Genomic DNA, 18,455 nt, shown 5'->3' on the forward strand with positions numbered 1-18,455 from the left:
TTCAACCATAGAGAAAGGTGATACTGCTTCTGGCAAGAGAGAAAAGCTGAGGGAAAAGAGGCAAAACAAAGCAGAAACGATCAACTGATTTATTTCAGTATTTACAAGGATTTCCCACAAGTCCTTATTGCAGTGCATTAGATCGGGATTTGAGCAGTAAATCTGAATAAATAAAAAACACGACAACCTATAGGTCCAGAGAGAATTTCACCATTTGGAAAAAAAGTCGTTTTAAGAAAATAATTGCTGGCATAAAGGCACAACTCATTATGAAATACTGTAATTGCAGTTACAGAAATGTTGTAGAAACACCTTTGATTGGTAACGAAACACTGAAAAAGTGGATGTCAGGTATCAATTATTTTCTCAAAATGAGGTGCTTTGCAATCAAACACTTTATCCTATTCAGCATGCTGATAGTATATGTATATGCTTCAGTGCAAAAGGAGTAAAAAAGAAAAACCAGAAAGCAGCGTAAACTCGATTTCCTTGCTGTGTCACCATTTTTATCTTGACAAAAATAACAAAATTAAGAAATAAATATAACAAACAAACAAATTATTAAAACATACGTGGTGCAAGTTCTTTGTATTTCTGGCTGATTTCTCGGTTTGACTTTGTTCCTACAGTAAATACAGTAAATATGTTTTGAGCTTTTCACTGCCCTCTGCTGCTCATACGTCATTACTGCAACACTGGTCTGGTGTCAATACTGATGCCTTTATGCTTTTATGTTATTTCATCACTGAACATCTGTCCGGGTTGAGTTGATGGTGTGACTGGATCAAAATAATGAAGTTCAAAACTGAACATAAATGGAAATAGGGGAGAAAAAGGAAGGTGCCTCTGTTGAATCTAAATGTCAGTGTTGTCTACACCAATGGACTCAACTAAGTGCCTTCTAGGAAATTACTTGTAAATTAAGTTCATCTTATCAGCTGCTCATCTCCACGTGTCTGCATACTACAAACATGTCCACATGCTGACAAATCAACAGTGCAATACCAAACATGGAACTGACGGTCAGGCAATCGTTTCCTACAGTAAAAGTCCCTTTTTTACCAAATACGGTAATTCAGTTTTTTTTAGCTAATCATTTCCTTTCCGTCTCTTGGCACAGCTTTAAACCACACTGCATTATTTAGCATACTTTCATGTTACCCACTTCAAAACACATGCAGCGGCAATACAGATTGTTCTGCCGAGTTCACTGTCTGTCACTGATCTAAAAAGTAAATTCAGATTACGGTGGTTTTTATTCTGTGGTCAATAAATATTTAGATTTAACTTCTTTTCTTTCTTTTTTTAAGCAGCAGCATGTTAACTGCAACAACATACAAGTTTATAGATTTGCTGCAAAAAAAAGTTAAAGGACACCAACAACATGCTAACTCCTGTTCTTTGCTTTTTTCCTGGTCTTTTATTTTGCTTTGTGTTTGTCATCATGTCGGTTAGATCTACTTCATGATTACTGTTAGAATTCATGTTTTAGGATAAAGTAGGAAAATAACACCCAGGTCTGTACAAACACTACTGTACTAAATCTGAATCTAATTCAATTGAATTAGTAAAATTTTCCTGAGCAAAGAATAACACTTGTTATCCGTGTTGTTTACTTTTTCCAGTAACTTTTTTTTTTTTTTATTTCTCTGAAGTTGACTAACATAACTGAGGACACCATGAAACCCTTTGTAAGCAAATATGAACAAATAAATAGTTTCAATCAAAAATGTAAAGAAATAAAGCAGAAAATTAGATGATACTGTCAGATTTACGGGCTAAGTCTGAGTATGTAATATAGCCATACACTGGGTAAAGGGTACAGCCCAGTATTAACACTGGGTTAGAGCTACAGTGGCAACCAATAAATAAAATAAGAAATGATTCTTGGGATGAATGCATCCATTAAATCAAGAAGCCTTCATCCATATCAAGTGTTACCACTGCAAGATAGAGACCCCAGGGTTTCCCCTTCACACCTGGGACTGATAAATACTGAGATCAATTCTTTCTAAAAGGTGACAGCAGGTAAAGATGAGACATTAGAATAACTGAAGGAGGGAGAAAAGGGAAGCCAGTACAGTGTTTCCCCTGTAATTGATTTGGAATAATGCAACTGAACGTTCATTTTTCTGTTTGGCTGCACATCTGTTTAATTTTTGGTCCCAGTTTTGGGTCAGTGGGATCTTATACCTCTGATAGTTTCTTGTTTCTCGACAACATGAGTTTTCTGAACACTGGCTGTAACTTTGTTATTCATGAGAGGAAATTCAACTGAATAACAATGTCATATTTTCACAAACTGTAGTCTCTACAGCTGACTGTGTTGAGGGGAAACACGGTGTAAATCAAAAGAAGCACACATGCCCTGGAGGAGGAGAGGAGGAGTCCAGAGGAGCCCAGAGTAAACTCTCAAAGGTTCGGGCTCATTAGAAGAAGCCGTGTAAGTGTTGGCTGGTAGTCTACTTCCGGCCCCAGAAGTGAGGGGCTCGGCGAGGGGACGTACCGTCCTGAGAGCTGCTAAGGCCATTGCTGCTCCAGTCCATTTGCCTGGAGGGGAGCGCCTCCTACAGAGAGAGAAGTGAACTTCATTTATAAGATTATCCCATCTAAATGTGTTCATGTGTTACACTCTGGTCCCTTTCACATCAGTCATATCAAATCAAACAGACCAGTTTACCCGCATTGAGTCTGCTGAGGGGGTTCGGGTCCCTGTAGGTGTCTGTGCTGTGACTGCTGTGTGTCCTGGGGAACAGACAGCTGGCACAGAATCTTTGGTGGGCTCTAGCATTCCCTGATGGGTGATAAAACAGTGGAGACAGAATAAAGAACCTATAATAAGCAAAAGTGGCAAAAATAAAAGTGACAAAACAAAGCATCTCTTTATAGCACTGAAGCTGTCATGTATTGTATTGTTGTATTCACACAATGAATACATTTTGTATAGTCTTCTATTACACACCGCTGATATTGGTATTCTTATGTTACAATGCTTCTTTCCACTAAAAACAAGTTCATTTTGTTCACATTTCCTGCAGCTGACTCACCAGGCTGGAAGCAAAAGCAGGAACAGCCACTGGCTGCTTCTTCATGCCGATGAAAATCTTTCAGAGGGCAAAGACATACAAAATAAAAACATCGGATTCTGCATTTTAGGACTCTGCAGTATAGCATTACTTAAAACGATCAAGCAGTACTGCAAGTCAAATGCATTGATCAATCACTGCAGTCATAGTTTCAGCTTTTAACTCTACTGGTGAAGATGTTGTTAGGGTCACTGATAAACACTAGTTTTTATGTTTTGCCAAACTCACAATGTTCCTCGTGTCCACACCGAGGCACCTGAGCAGAGTCCTGTTTGAATGAGAACCACCCCACTGAAACTGGAGGCCGACTGCACTGTGGACATCTTGGTGTGGCCACCACAGGCCCTGCTGCACACTGAGAAATGGTGAGAGAATTTAAAAGCAGGATCAGACACACAGAGACATTAATAACTATTCATGAGAAAGGAAATGAGAGTAAATCTGAAATGACAAGAAGAACATCTGAAGTAGCACTATTTACCAAGTTTGAAGTAAAACTGGTTCTTTTTAAGTGAAAATGTCAAAGACTATTAATATATCCACCGTCATCATCACCACCATCTTTCTAATTCAGCAAGTTTTCCTCACCACTGAGCAGCACTGAGTTCTGGCATCCTCTCCTCCTCACCCTCAGGGAGGTGTCGGGTGTGAAACAGAGCACCGAGGCTCAGCGGCTTCTCCTCACCTTCCACCGTCGGGACCACTACCTCTGGGAAACTGGCCCAGAGGAGCTGCTGGATACGGCACGACAGTGACGCCTGACCGGAAAAAAAAAAGAGGAAAAGATCAGTCCAAATGTAATGTGAAATATGAACCTACTTTTTGACTCGCTTTTATTCTTGAAACTTTTGGCAAATGTTTTTGGGATGTGACAAAAAAAGCAATAAAAATAATGATAATAAAAGGAAAACAGAAAGAGTAATCCATCACAAGCCCTGCAAAATAAAACAACTGACACCTTCTGGAACTACTTTTCCTCTGACTTTATCCTGCTAATTATCAACAGTTTTCAGTGAAATGTCTCCCACCTGACAGCTGTTTCTCCTTAAAACTCCATACTGTCCCTCCCTGTTCTGTTCTTCCTCTGTGTCCCCATCAGGCTGAAAGCTGCTGACTTGGTCTCTGTCCTGTGTCCAAGAGTTTCCCTCCTCCTGAGCCCTCTGATCCTGGAACTCCGCCCATGACCCTTCTCCATCCTCCTGTGTGGGCGCTGAGCAGAAATCTGCAAAGCTGTCACTCGGTGGTAAGTTGCCTAGACTCAGCACCCTTACATCAGCTGTTTGTACACCTTCCTGGTCCCTGTGATGCTCACAGCTACTGTCATTGAAGTCTGCAAATTCATCTTCTGTATGTGTTACAGAATGTGACTGGTTGGAGGTAGCAGAGGTTTCCTGAGTCGCAGGTTGGTCGCAGTGATGAAAACCCTTCTCTGCCTCAGACCGGCTGAGATTTGCCATGCTGCTGTTTCCCAGATCTTCATCCTCATCATCAGTCTGGTCCCAGTCTGTCTGATCACCTTGTGAAGCAAGAGATGAAACATTTGGTTCCAAGTCAGCAAATGACAAATCATCACAGGAGGATGCCAGGTCATCTGAAGCAGACTCATACACACTCAATGTTTGAGGGGCAGTAGAAACGCTCTTCTCTCCGTCTTTCTTCGACACTCCATCCTCCTGCACCTCTGAGGTTTGAAAAGAATTTAAACTGCGCCTTCTTTCCCTCAAACTGTCCCGGAGCTCGCCTACATCCTCCGCCCCGAGACGAGGCTGTTCAGATGGAAATCCCGAAGCTGCTGCAGCTTCCTGAGGCTGAAGGTGGTCCTGAGATGCTGCATCTCTTCTCTCACAGTGCTTGACCTTAGTGCAAACGTTTCCTTTTGCCTTATATGCACAATGAGATCTGGGCTCAGAGTCCATGATAACATCATGACCTGGATCACACATTTGTTCGCCTAAGTTTGTCCCTTCCACTCCGCCAACCCACTGCTCTGTGCTGCCTATGGGAGAGAGGCCACAGCACCAGGGGTGTGCTGCCTGCTCTGTAAACACGGTGAAATCAGCAAACCCCGTTTCCTCCTTGAAAGAGCAAGTGCCCGCTATGGAAGCCCCAGAGTTGTGGTCTTCTTCAGCATATCCGTTTGTGAGGTGCAAATTTGATTCAGCATTACAATCCTGCCCTTCCATGTCTATCTGTCGTCTGCTGGAACCCGAGTTCACAGTGGATACAGGTTGTGATTGTTCAACTGGGTGATTAAAGCTGCAGTTGGGTTGATGGGTGGCTGGCTTTGTGGTAGGGGAAGGCTCTCTGAGGCTGGATGTTGGCCGAGTTGAATCAGCGAAGCCTCGAGGGGAGCAGGACACCCCGACAGAAAATCTCCCAAAGTCTCCAAACTCGTCTTCCTCTGATCCAGCCTCCCCGTCGCCATCATCCTCCAGTGGAGGGGGAGAGGAGGAGTGCAAGGGCATGATGTATGGCTCCATGTGTTCACCTAACAGGACCTGAAGGCTTCATGCACCTGGGAGACAAAAGTGAAAAGAAAAGGAAGAGGAGGATCATGAACAAGCAGAGAAAACATTAAATAAAATGTTTGTTGATGATGGTAATTGCTTAAAACAAGATAGTTGGTCTACTCATGGAGTCCGAGTGTGTCAGGAGATAAAATGATTTTTGCTTTAGACTACAGGTGAGTTGGTGTTATTTGTGGTGCAGCCTTGTCTGTAGGCTCTTCTCTCAGAGCAGATTTACTACGATGAGATCAACGTCCTCATGACATGCATGCAGAATGAGTGCAAACAGTACATCGTCTTGCTACCTGATGCCTACATAAACCTTCAAGATAGCTTCACCTGACATCATATTGGATACTGACAGCATATTAAATACCTCCATGGACAAACACTGAGAATACCAAAGGGACTGTTAGTAATATAACTCATTTTATAGCACCTTTTATAGCACCTTTACATCACTTGCCTACTTGTTTTTTAATGTTCTGGCAACAGATTACATTTCTCCTATTCTCCTCTAACAACTTGTGTGCAGCCTGAGGCCCTCGGACATGTAAGATCTGACTGTTCCTATAACTAGTTTGAAGATTTAATGCTAAAATAATTTGAATGGAAGAGCATTACACTGAAAACTAAAAAACTGAAAATTGACCTGTTTGAGGATCTTACCATTTACAAATCGCAATTCTTTTTTGAAAATGCTTATTTCCATGTTTTGTTTTATGTATTCTGGATCTTAGATTTCACAGATTGATTAACAGATATTATGTATTGCTGGTTCTATCACCTTTTTTATGTGATATAGAGCCAAAACAATTGGTCGATTAACTGATTAGTTGATCAATCTGCAGCTGTTTGGATAATCAATTAATCGTTAAATTATTTCACCTGAAAATGCCAAACATTTGCTCATTCCACCTTCTCAAATGTGAGGCAGCCCTAATGTGAAGCAGATGAGAGAGAGTATTAGATTATGTAGGTATCCACTTCATGTCTGACAAAAGGTTAAAATGGAAGTATAAGTTGGTTACAAATTGATTTCCTGAGGCAGATTTGGTTTTGGTTTAGTTTAGACTTTTTGCAGACTGAGGAAAAAAACTGAGGAAATTGCTTCACACAGAGGAAAAAACTGAAAAAAACATGAACTTTAAAAATCTATTGCACAATCTCATCCCTTTACATATCTTCTCTGGCAAATTTTCACATCTCACTGAGGTATTCCCAGCTCTATGTGGTGCTGATCCTGGAGTGGAAAAAGAAGCCAGTACTGGCCCCCGGACAGTAAACTGATACATGACACACTATCCGATGCTTTGTGCCACTTAGACGAACAGTTCAAACCAAGTCCTGCGCCTGCAGCAGCCACTCCAGGATCATGGATTAGTGTCTATATTAAACCTTTAACACAAACACACAAGAACTAGCCTACTACCGCATAAGCTAACAGGTATTTTTTTTACACAATAGATTGACGACAGTCTGGTGTCATGCCATGAAATTAAACAGCTGCATATGAAACCGTGCGAACATTAGCTGCTAACGAAACTGCAAAGCTAGCTATTTGCGGATAATCCACTGTGCGTTATGTTTAAAAATAAGGAGCAAAACCTACAACCCCAACCGCTATCTCGTTACAACACAGCCACTGATTAGCATTAACATTACAACAAGCTAGCTAGTGAAGCCACTAACGCTGTTTATCCGTCAAAAACACTGACATGCTATTTAAACGGGGCTAACTGCTAGCTTGCATTACAGTGAGCCGTTATTTAATTTACCATCACCTGTTCACTTTGCCGTCTCGTCACTTCTTGTCTGTCAGTGCCGCAGCTCCGCTCTCCATCACCTCTCACCATCATTCTCCGATGAGTTTAAATTGGGATGTTTACAATGTCGAGAGGGCTCACTACGTCCCATTTCTGGGAGCCATGATTAGTCAGCTGCGAAGAGCAGTTAGGGGAAATATCCGGGGTTCACTTTGCAGACCAGAGAGTGACTCTGCTTTAATAAAAAAAAATAGACGATCTTTGTTCTTGTCCATGTCTATGGTGTGCGTTACCTACTGGGGAGATTTGACTCAACACCTCTTAGTTTATTCTGATATGGTTAGGATCAGGGGCGGAGTCAGACATTGTAAACATTCAACTTCAGTATTTACTGACATTGAAATGATTTACTGTATCAAGTCATTTGTACGTCATTTGGGGAAAACATGATAGTTGCTCAGGAAAAAAAATCATCCAGAGCCTGCATCATATTTTCTGTCTCCATCATTCTGAAACCAAAACACAACAAATTCTGACAATGACAAAAATTCTGATGTTATTTTGAATTTAAATGACATAGGTGGGGAATGAAATTAACTTAAACAGCATCACTAATCTTGACACCTATTTTTGTTGCACTATGCTGGTTCACAGATTTAATGTTTAGGTGAAAAATCTGCATTTAAATCCAGATTGTAATAATATGTGCTGCGACGTGGATCCACAACATGGCCAAGTAAATGTCTTCAATACTCTGAACTGAATATTAGGCCAACAGAAAAGCATTTACTCTAATGACATTTAATTTCTTTAAGGAAGAGCATCATAGGATTCAATCCCATCTTGTCAACACATTTTCATCTCCTGTCTATGGAGGTAGATTTGTCTCAGTGGTATTTGTGCGAACAGACAATCAGTGAGTAAATGTGTGATCTATAAATATAAAACACTTTCCACAAATACAAAAAAACACATTTGTAAATTCACAAAAATATCCTCCAAATATAAAACAGATCTGCAAGTATACAAACAAATTCCACGAATAAAAACATATCTGTGAATACATTGAATTAATTTACAAATAAATGAAAAGCATTTGTGAATATCTTCCTAACATTTACCACTTTCAAACAAACATTTATGAATCAATTTTCTGTTGCCATAGTGACAGTAAACATCTTGTTGCACCACATTTCATACCCATAGGGTTGGATGGGTGTCATTTCTTTACCATTGAGTATATTGTAATCATTCAGTCCATTTGTGGAAGGTGTTCTTCTGCTTCAAATCCAGACCTCCTCATCTGTCCTCTTCTCACTCGTTCTCTACTCCTCTCCTCCTGGTTCTTCATCACATATTTTCGTCTTCTCTTTTCTCTCCTTTCTCACTCCCCTCCTCATCTCTTCACCTCCTCCTTCCTGCTTCCTCTCCTGGTCCACAGGTTGTCCTGTCCTTTCCCCTTGCTCTCTTGCTCATTTTCCCTCATGGCTCGTCCAGCTTGCCCAAAATGACACCATCAAGTATTTTGCATCAAGCCTGAATTCTCTGCAAGCTGTTGGGGCGACCTATAAATGCCTATTTCCCCAGTGCTGTACTAATGGAGCTCCATTGATTTGTTGGTCTAGTCAGAGAGACTGAGAGGAAATGACACAAAGTGGAAGTTATATTATAAACTTCATATAAAATTCGGGGCTCTTGGGAAAACATCAGGGGCTGGAGCCCCATAGGAACGATATGTATGCAGTTTGGGGTTGACCTTTTCAGACAAGTTGCTATTGTTTTGAAGCAAGTCTTAAGCAAGTGCAAGTAAGCAAGGATGAACATGGATCCAAATTTAGTAAGAAAAACAAACTTGAACAAGTATCACAGACACTCTTTATCATTACAAAATAGAAAAAAATATTTTATTTCAATAACAAGTAAGTGCAAGATAGCCATGAGTTTGTTCATGCTGCTTGTGGCTGAGATCTGAAGTGCATCAAACCAACAAAACCTTGAAAGCTCCATTTTTGTAGGAATCACAACAAAGTAAACACCACAACGACACTGTCAAGAACAGTCCTTTCCAGTCCATTTAAGTGCCGCAGTCGCTTGACTCCTCATTGATTGTAACATCAAAAAGGAGCAGTCGCTGGATACCTCACACCTTAATCTACCATCTTCTCATCAATGTTCAATTATTCATTAGCTGCTTGTAGTTGCAATGAATAAACCTTTAATTGGTTGCAGCCCAGATTTTTATCACTGGACTCAAAAGGTTGTGGTCTGAAGCAGAGGACATTTTTTCTGACAGCTTTTCTTTTTCCCCTGAAGAGGCTCCATATTGGTTTCCAGACATAAGACTTGTGCGAGCGAGTCAGGCTCCAGGCCAGTGAATCACCACCTACATTTCCGATTTGTTCACAGAAACAAATAATGAATGTTTAGAAATGAAATGTCAATTCAGTCTTGTCATCAGGTAAAAGACTAGACAGTGGCATGCGCTTTCAATGCTTCATGGATGTTCATATGTCCCTTCAGTTTCAAAGCAGTATGGAATTTTTTGCCACAAACCGAACAGCGAAATGACTTTACCCCTGTGGTGTCTGTAATGCCACACGTTTTGAGATGATAGGTGTGGGCAACCATTTTGCCACACGATTTGCAAAAATATGGCTTTTCCCCTGTGTGCATCCTCAAGTGAACATTGAGATTTGAACTTTGAGCAAATGATTTTCCACAGAAAGAACACGTGTGTGGCTTTTCTCCTGTGTGGATTCTTAAATGCACGGCCAGATGATCCCTACGAGCAAACTTCTTGTCACATTCAGAGCATTTAAAGGCCCTCTCTCCCATGTGAATCTCATCCATGTGTCTGATCAGAGCAGAGTCCTTCTTGAACTGCTTGCCACAGAAACGGCAAGCCCTCTTGTCATTCTGCGCTTGTTCCTGAGCCATAAAAGAAGCGCCGTGTGAAACGGAGCCTTCACTCCCATTCCACTCATCGTCGTTGTCCAGTGTCACAGTTATAGTGCTGTAAGTTGGGAACAGCTGGTAGTCAGTCTGAGTAGTTGTTTCTGATCCAGAAAGTCTGACTTTCACATCCTCAGAAGAATCAGCCTCCTGGTTTGGGATAATAGAGAGATCCAACTGCTCCTCTTTAACCTCCTGAGGGCAATGGGTTTCATTCTTCTCCACAATGGGAATCTGGTCTGGCTGCTGTGAAGGAAGTGCTTCCTCACTGGCTGACTGGGTGTCTGAAGGACAGAGAAGTCACATGCAGAAACCCTGTTCAATAAAAATCCACAAACACCACAATTCTACAGGTCTAAGTGAGATGTGTTTTAGTCAGTGGTGGAAAAGATATTTAGATCCTTTACTTAGGTAAAAGTACAAATACAACAGTACAAAAATACTCCATAACAAGCATTGCTGTCAAATTCTTGCTTAAATAAAATTACAAAAGTGTAGGTTTCCTCTGGGTTCTCTGGCCTGCCTCCCTCAAAACGACTCCAAATCGCCCGTAGGTGTGAACGCGATGTCATGTGATGACTGGTGACCTGTCCAGGGTGCACCTCACCCTTACCCAATGTCAGTGTGGACTGGCTCGAGAAATTGCCACTGGTTTCAGCTTCCCTGTCATTGCTATGTGTGATAGCAAACTGAATATGTCTGGTTTTGGGGCTGTTGGATGAATAAAACAAGCAATCTGAATATGTTACCAGTAAGGGTTTGAAATTATAACTGACGTTTCTCACTTTTTTTCAGACATTTTAAAGCCTACAAAAAACAAGTAATTGATTAATCGAGAAAATAATAATCAGATAAATCAATAATGAAAGCAATCGTCAGACGCCCTTTTCAAACGTTTTTCAGTGTAAAATCTCAATCTAGAAGGTAATTAGTAAATGTAGTGAGGTAGACGAATAAAGTAGAGGAAATGGAAATACTCAAATACAAGTGCCAGAAAAAACTGTACTTCAGTAAATGTACTGTCCACCGCTGGTTTTAGTCAGATGTGAAAGAATTCACTGTTTCTACAGCCAGTGCATTTTATTTGCTGTTCATGAAGTTGCATGACTTTCTCCTGCGACTTTGTCGAAAATCAGAGTGAATCTGTTGCCCAGCAACGCTGTAACATAGCAACCTGCAGGATGCCGCATTGACGGTGACACAAACCTGCTGTGATTAATGACATTTCAGCTTTTAAGGCGGTCAGCTGCTCCACCTGCTGTGTCAGGTGGACGATTTCTCTCTTGGAGCGGACAACTTCATCCTGATACTCTGCTATGGTCTTTTCGAAAAGTCCAAAGATCTCCTCGGCGGCCGCAGCCAGCCGCTCGTTGACCAGCACTCTGAGCAGCTGAGTCCCCGACATGACGGAATACCGGTTCTCTAAGTGTGCAGGGCGGTACACGGATTTTACAATTAAGAAATAAAGTCCTAGGGAAGTGAAATATGCATATTTTACCGAGGTAAACGAACCGAGTGGCAACAATATGACCGAGTCAATGCTTCCGGTTTAGCTTTAAAACGCGCAGGATTCATTTTCACCGGCGCCCCCTGCTGCAGTGGATGACATGTTTCTGCGTGTACAGTTGTGTTCAAAAGTTTGGACCATAGGACTGTTTACTGTCACCGTGGCAACGGGTTCCGGCTTAGTAGTTAACGTAGCCTGCATATTAACAATGAACAATAAAATTGTAATATGTCATTTCTTAAAAAAACAAATATCAACACCAAAAGCCATACTATCAAACACTTTAGCCAGGTTCTGTCACGTCATCTCTTATAACCGTTAACGTAGCGCACGTCACTTGTCACTTTGACAGCTCAAAGAATACTGCGTGCTCTTACTTTGAAAAGCGGAAATGGTGGCGTCAGCAGGCTAGCCCGTGTTTTCCGATACAAGTCGATTTTCGTTCAGACCGGCAGGAAGTTTGTCTCAAAACTTTGTGTCTAAAACGCAAATCCACAAGTGTTCAGGAAAGAAAATGTGTGTATTTCTTTTCCTTTAAAAAAATAAACAAAATAGGTAATTTGACCAGGGGTGTCCAAACTGTTGGATACAACCGTAGACTGTATATAAAAATGGACGTCGACTCCGGGTCTGGAAAATGAAGCGAATGCGGAAGTGCCTTGAACTTGCATTCTATCGAATGTCCATCAGGGGGCGACTCCACTGGTTGCAAAAAGGAGTCCGATTGTATTGAAGTCTATGGGAAATTACCCTACGTGTCACTTTATGTATTACCTCAGTAAACGTTTTCGTTATGTGTTTATGGTCTGAAGCGATGTGTCGGACATTTGACTTGTCATTGTGTTTTCAGTTCATCTTAGTTAGCGCCAACATGTTTGCCTGAAAATGTCTTGTTCGGCGTTCGGTTGTTCTAAAAGACACTCGGAGGAGTCAGCAGTTCAGTTTTTTTCCGGTAAGTACATTTTGTTTTAAGCCTATTTTTTGCTAGCCAAAATTAGCATCCCTGTTAATATCACAGTTCAGGTGAAGATGCACCCTGCTAACCAAGCTAGCCAGCTAGTGCTAGCGTTAGCTGATAACTTAGCCATTGCTATGCTAATGGTACCTGGGCCCGCTGGGCAGGTAACCTGTGTCTTCCTGGGTTAGCCCGTGGAGGTGTTCAGTCAAAGCCCAATAAAAAGGTACATTTAATCGACGTTAATGTAACAACGTTTGGTTTGTGTTTCTCCCACATGTGACCCAGTTTAAGTGATCTGCGTTAGTGTAATGGGCAGGGTTAATGTTAGTTAATACATTGTCCATGAAGACGTTGTGATAGTTCAAGTTAAGATAACATGACATAAAAACTGACTCTGGAAGTATTTATATAGAAATGTCAAAGTTTAAAAAATTCAAAGGCTTGCTTTCATCAGTCAGGCTTTTCAGTCCATATAGCTGAAATTACTTTGAGCCACTGGGGGAAATAAGTCACCTCGCTAACCCCATAATCTACAATTGCTGTAACTATATTGTTATATTATTATTATTGTTACATTATACTGGACTTTTACTTTATGAATATGAGCAAAGCAGAAGAAGCAGTCAGCAGGTTCCATTTAAAAGTATTTAATCTTTTGCTTGCAATCAGGTGTGAGTTGTTTTATATCTACAAATGTAAGAAAGCATAAGTGCAGGTCAAATTCTATCATGTTATCTTGAATAAAGCAACAAACAATTCTAAATCAAAATCAGTACATCAATACATTCTCACGCTAAATATATGATCATGTGAGAAAAAAACCAAGTAAATATAATGAAATAAAATCACTCAACGCACTCAGGAACAAAGATCAACTGAGGGAACCAGCTCAGCTGAAGGGCAAACAGAATGAGCTCAGGACACAGAGCAAATAACACTCAAGGCACATGACCTGCCCAGTTAGCACACCTGTTGTCCTGCTGCTCTTCAGCCCAGCAGTCATATGACCCCACCTCCCACAGTACATGTTATTTAAGTAAATATTTTAAAGAAAATGCAGACGTTTCTTCACCTCTCGACCGTAAAAGAAAAACAAATTAACTACACGGCTTAATTAAATCATGATTATTAAAAATGTACTTGGTGTTATATAAACTCTTGAGGTTCTCTCACACCATTTTAAGTTTTTTCTCTTCCAACTCTTGTCCTTGCAGTTTCTCACTGATCTGCCGCTGCCATGACTTGTGAACCTCCATGTGCACCTTCAGGTTTGAATCTGTGTGAAAGTTCCTGCCACAAGTTGTACAGCGAAATAGCTTAGTTGAGCTTTTGTCTTGTGTCCCTGTGCACAATTTGAGATGATGGCTACTTGCAAACCTCTTGCCACATTTATTACAAAAGTACGGTTTCTCTCCAGTATGCTGTCTCATGTGAACGGTACGATTAGAATTTTGAGTGAATGTTTTGCTACAGAAATCACAGCTGAATGGTTTTTCACCCGTGTGAATTCTCATGTGCCGAACGAGCTGGTGGTTCTTATGAAACTCCTTGTTGCATTTAAAGCATTTAAAGGCCTTGTCCTCTCTGTGATCCTCATCTGTGCTCTCCTTCTCTGGGGCAACTCTGCACTCAGTCTGCATTTTGCAAAATCTGAAATGATTGCTTGTGGCAAAACTTTTTCCACACTTGGCACAAAAATATGGTTTTTCCCCCGTATGCACTCTCATGTGAGCAAGACGACTTGAGTTCTGAACAAATGCTTTGCCACAGTAATCACAGGTAAAGGGTTTTTCCCCTGTGTGACATCTAATATGCAGAACTAGCTGGTAGCGTTGGTCAAACTCCTTGTTGCATTCCAGGCATTTAAAGGCTTTGTGCCCTTTGTGGCTCTTGTCTACGTGCCTTATCAGATAAGAGTCCTTCTTAAAACATTTACCACAAAGGTAGCAAGACTTTTCATCCCTGGGAGGCTGTTCCAGTTCCACGAAGACTTCGATGCCATGACTCTGATGAGGCGACAAAGAACCATCACTTTCATTCCATTTGTCGTCTATGCTATTGTTCAAATTCACAGTTAAAGCATTGGAAGATGGGAAGAGCTCACATTTAATGGTTGCTTCTGATTTAACTTCAGCTTTGTTTGAAGCCTCCATGTCTGGACTGATGCATTGATCTACCAGCTCCTCTTTCATTTGCGGGTGGATGTCTGTTTCCTCTAGAACAGAAACCTGCTCCACCTTCAGATCACACCGCTGCAGCAGCACTTCTTTGACCTGTGGGTTGATCTGTGTTTCCTCCGGGACGAGTGTCTGCTCTACTTTAATGTCACAGTGCTGCCGCAGCACTTCGTTGACCTGTATGTGGATCTCTGTTTCCTCCAGGACGGGGGCCTGCTCCACCTTAATGTCACACTGCTGCAGTGGGGGAGGCAGTTCTTCACAGACCGGCTTGGTGTCTAAAGGAGAGAGAGGAAACTTGAAACCTCCAGTGCACATACACCGAAAACTGACTTTACTTAAGTAGGAGACATTTTGCATAACTCTAGACTGGGCTCTGTATATATTTTCAACTGTCCAATGAAGGCAAAAACACCAAATCTCTTGCCATCTCTCTGGCCTCATAGTGAAAAAAAGCAGCCCCCCACCTTTCACGTCTTACCTTCAGAGGAATGAGAAGCCATTACTGCATGCTTGGTCGTGTTGTTTTCTGAGTCCTGTTGAAAATAACTGCCTGTCAGTGTCTATTATAGGGTGTACGCAAGACAGCATCAAAACACCTCATGAAAAGGGGCTTTAAGCTATTATCACTATTACAAACAATCCTATAAAATGTGAACCACAGTTTGCGGCTCGTTTCAGCTCTAAAATACTCACAGTTGGCAGTTGATCATTAGGTACACCTTGCTATAAAGTTACACTCTCTGTATAAAGCAACATAATTCAACGGCACCATGAGCTATATCTCCAAAAATGATCATAAAGTTAAATCAGCACCTCTCTTAAGAACGTTTCAACAAAATCTGAACATGGAGAACATTATTGCATTAGTTTTAGGTAAGTTTACCTTATAAACCAGCAACAGAGTGTAGTTTGCATTTACAGTTAACATTTGTCAACCCCTATAAATTGAATGCAAAATCTAGACAATGAACAAATGGGCAAATTATATATTTTGTTGATTTTGAATCGAATAAAACCGTTGCAGCAAACATATTAATGCACTGTTACTATTTATTTTATTAATTTATGAAGTTATGAAAAAACGAAGCGGTGTTTCAAATTGTTCTGACTGTAAGACTAGATAATTGATAGTATTTCACAGTTATTGTTTTTATAATGTATTCTTTGAATATACCTAACAATAAAAGCATTATAATGAAATGGGATGAATATGAACACACACCTTCGCTACACTGTGATCCTGTCCAGGAGAAACGCCAACAGTCGGAACAGCCGTCGGCGTCAGGAAACGGTGCATCGCACTGGTCCTCGGCTGTCCGTTAGCGGTGTAGTCCCCCGGAGCGAAATGCTCCGAGCACACGATATATTTCTTCAGCTCATCCCGGGGAGTATTGACATCGATGTTCAAGGCGAACAGCCACAGCCTGAGCCGCGCAGGTTCCCTCACTGGGAGGCGGTGAAACGACAAACTAGCGCCGGTCCTCGCTTTGTTCCCGCACGTCTTCACAGCGCAGGAGTTGGGCATTTTACAGCTGATCACCTCATCTAACTAAATATATTTGTGCTAATGTTAGTCCTCTGGCTCTGCAGTCCCACTGTGGCTGCTCTTCTTCTTTTTTTTCTTCTTCTTGAAGGTTTTACAGCAGTTGGCCTTCTTCATGTTGCATTACTGCCTCCTCCTGGATTTAACTGGACTCACTTAGATTACATTAGCTTCAGTGGTGGCAAGTAACCTACTGTACCTAAGATCAAGTTCAAGGTACTTGTACTGTACTGAAGTATTTCCATTTTATGCAGCAGCGACTGATACTCCATTACATTTATTCCACTACATTTGTTGACGAATGTAGTTACTCATTTTTATATTAAACATTTTCATACCAAATCTCCAAATTTGGTGATGTTAAATTAGATTTATTTTCTGCCCATGAAAAGCTGCATCAACATGGCTGAAGAGCTGTAGTGGTACATTGTTTCTGGGCTTGCGCACAGCAATGAGATTGTCTGGAAATATTTTATCCACCATGTATCAAGACCACTCAGAGCTGAAGACATGATCTCCCATTGTGTTGACTTGAGGACAGTAGACTTCATTTTTATTTCCCATAAATCCCTCAGCTGTTCACAGTATTAGCGCTGTGATATCTCAGACATTGACTCGCTGCCATGCTGCTGCTGAACCTAATTCTGCAGATGCTGCAATAATACGGTTTCTCTCCTGTGTGGATTCTTTTATTAACACAGACTCGGACAGGAACTCCTTCCCTCATTCATTGCACTTCAATGGTTTCTCTCCGCTGTGACTCTCACTCCTGTGTCTTACAAGGTCAACATCCTTTTTAAAGCAAGCGCATTTGACAGAACTTGACATCAGAGTGAGGTTGTAAATGATCAGACACTCTGCTGTCACCGGTCGGCCCTTGTGAGCTGGAGGAGTCCTGCTTCCGCTCTTTTCTTCCTCTTTATTTACATGTGCAGCAGATGAAGGGATTTGACGGTTGGCAGTTCCCTCTGTTTCATTATTAGGTTTTTTCACAGTTGGAGGGAGCGGCCTCCAGCGTCACTGTGAACTCTATTTCTTCGTCTTTAATCTTCCAGAATAATTGATCTCGGCTCTGCTGCGGCTCCATGTTGGGACTCTGCTCCTGTGAAGAGGGGAAACATTTCCTCTGAGACTTCAGCAGCATCTGTTAAACATGAAAGAAGATTCGCCGACTCTGAGATTTTAGGATTGAATCAAACATTTGAATAGAAATATACCATGTTTTTCCTCTCGGTTGCATTCCTGTCTGTCATTCTTCATTTTCTGACAGTCTGTTATTATTGTGACGACTTATTGGTGAAATAAATCTTAAATAACAAACTGAACAGTTTCCAGGAGGAAATTGTTTTTCATTGGGAAAAGTTTAAAGCATTTTTTGAAAGTTAAACTTTTGACTTTTGTAACACAGATTTGGACGTGTTATTTCCCATTGACATATTTTTATGCATGAATTATCTTGTAATTGTCTCAGGTGTCTATGATTCGGATGCCCTTTCGATTGCTGGCAGTGGTTCTAGTGTGAAGATGATGTTTCCTATTGTGAATTTAACACCTGACGAGGGTCGCTGACCTGAATGTTGTATTGCTAATGAACTTGGTGGTGACAGAGTGCGGGATCACTATTTATTTCTATAAGCGTCATAAAAGTAAAACAGTGCATGGGTAAATGTACTTGGTTAAATTCTACCACTGTGTTATAGTCTCATTTAATTATTAGCAGCATGTTAAATGTATCAAAGCTGATGCATCACTGTCCCCTACAGGTCAAATATTAAATAGACTATTAAAGATGAAATAATTATGATTCCCTCTCATTAGCAATTAATTAATTGAAGTAATTCTATTGGTAAAATCTAACATATACCTCAGTTTAGCTGGGATATAAAAACCTCGTTTATTTTCCAGATACATATTTGCGTTGAGCATCTGAGCGTTCCCGGACAGAAACACTGAGCA

General features: G+C 41.0%; 3 protein-coding genes across 5 annotated transcripts; all 3 read right to left on the reverse strand.

The window, feature by feature from the left end:
- Nucleotides 1-75: 75 nt before the first annotated feature.
- Nucleotides 76-7,664, reverse strand: LOC130181370 (aftiphilin-like). Of its 2 annotated transcripts, none has more exons than XM_056395538.1 (7): nt 7,378-7,664; nt 4,115-5,601; nt 3,675-3,844; nt 3,315-3,441; nt 3,048-3,104; nt 2,681-2,794; nt 76-2,567 (listed from the first exon to the last, which is right to left on the reverse strand). In XM_056395538.1, exons 2-7 carry the CDS (start codon nt 5,564-5,566, stop codon nt 2,463-2,465), a joined length of 2,025 nt encoding a protein of 674 aa, XP_056251513.1. In that variant the 5' UTR covers nt 5,567-5,601; nt 7,378-7,664; the 3' UTR covers nt 76-2,462. The 2 variants fall into 2 exon arrangements, with proteins under 2 accessions (XP_056251513.1, XP_056251514.1); XM_056395539.1 differs by having other exon boundaries at nt 7,372-7,476.
- Nucleotides 7,665-9,234: 1,570 nt separating this feature from the next.
- LOC130181794 (zinc finger protein 22-like) lies at nt 9,235-12,081 on the reverse strand. Of its 2 annotated transcripts, none has more exons than XM_056396213.1 (2): nt 11,567-12,081; nt 9,235-10,595 (listed from the first exon to the last, which is right to left on the reverse strand). In XM_056396213.1, the coding sequence occupies exons 1-2, from the start codon at nt 11,714-11,716 to the stop codon at nt 10,437-10,439; spliced, it is 309 nt and encodes a 102-aa protein (XP_056252188.1). In that variant the 5' UTR covers nt 11,717-12,081; the 3' UTR covers nt 9,235-10,436. The 2 variants fall into 2 exon arrangements, with proteins under 2 accessions (XP_056252188.1, XP_056252187.1); XM_056396212.1 differs by having other exon boundaries at nt 11,518-12,055.
- Nucleotides 12,082-13,407: 1,326 nt separating this feature from the next.
- On the reverse strand, nt 13,408-18,218 carry LOC130181793 (zinc finger protein 568-like). The gene is made up of 3 exons (XM_056396211.1): nt 16,179-18,218; nt 15,435-15,489; nt 13,408-15,231 (listed from the first exon to the last, which is right to left on the reverse strand). Exons 1-3 carry the CDS (start codon nt 16,479-16,481, stop codon nt 13,946-13,948), a joined length of 1,644 nt encoding a protein of 547 aa, XP_056252186.1. The 5' UTR covers nt 16,482-18,218; the 3' UTR covers nt 13,408-13,945.
- Between the last annotated feature and the right edge of the window lie 237 nt (nt 18,219-18,455).

This window comes from Seriola aureovittata, chromosome 14 (assembly GCF_021018895.1).
Source record: "Seriola aureovittata isolate HTS-2021-v1 ecotype China chromosome 14, ASM2101889v1, whole genome shotgun sequence".
In the NCBI taxonomy this organism is placed as follows: domain Eukaryota; kingdom Metazoa; phylum Chordata; class Actinopteri; order Carangiformes; family Carangidae; genus Seriola; species Seriola aureovittata.

Excerpts from the sequence above, each read along its gene's own strand:
- LOC130181370 (XM_056395538.1), bottom strand. The coding sequence starts at position 5,566 with ATGGAGCCATACATCATGCCCTTGCACTCCTCCTCTCCCCCTCCACTG. Across the intron at positions 2,795-3,047 it reads CTGCTTTTGCTTCCAGCCTG|GGAATGCTAGAGCCCACCAA; the intron begins GTGAGTCAGCTG and ends ATCACCCATCAG. Across the intron at positions 2,568-2,680 it reads CCTCAGCAGACTCAATGCGG|GAGGCGCTCCCCTCCAGGCA; the intron begins GTAAACTGGTCT and ends CTCTCTCTGTAG.
- LOC130181794 (XM_056396212.1), bottom strand. The coding sequence starts at position 11,716 with ATGTCGGGGACTCAGCTGCTCAGAGTGCTGGTCAACGAGCGGCTGGCT. Across the intron at positions 10,596-11,517 it reads AATGTCATTAATCACAGCAG|ACACCCAGTCAGCCAGTGAG; the intron begins GTTTGTGTCACC and ends TCTGTCCTTCAG.
- LOC130181793 (XM_056396211.1), bottom strand. The coding sequence starts at position 16,481 with ATGCCCAACTCCTGCGCTGTGAAGACGTGCGGGAACAAAGCGAGGACC. Across the intron at positions 15,490-16,178 it reads AGGATCACAGTGTAGCGAAG|GACTCAGAAAACAACACGAC; the intron begins GTGTGTGTTCAT and ends TATTTTCAACAG. Across the intron at positions 15,232-15,434 it reads GGCTTCTCATTCCTCTGAAG|ACACCAAGCCGGTCTGTGAA; the intron begins GTAAGACGTGAA and ends TCTCTCCTTTAG.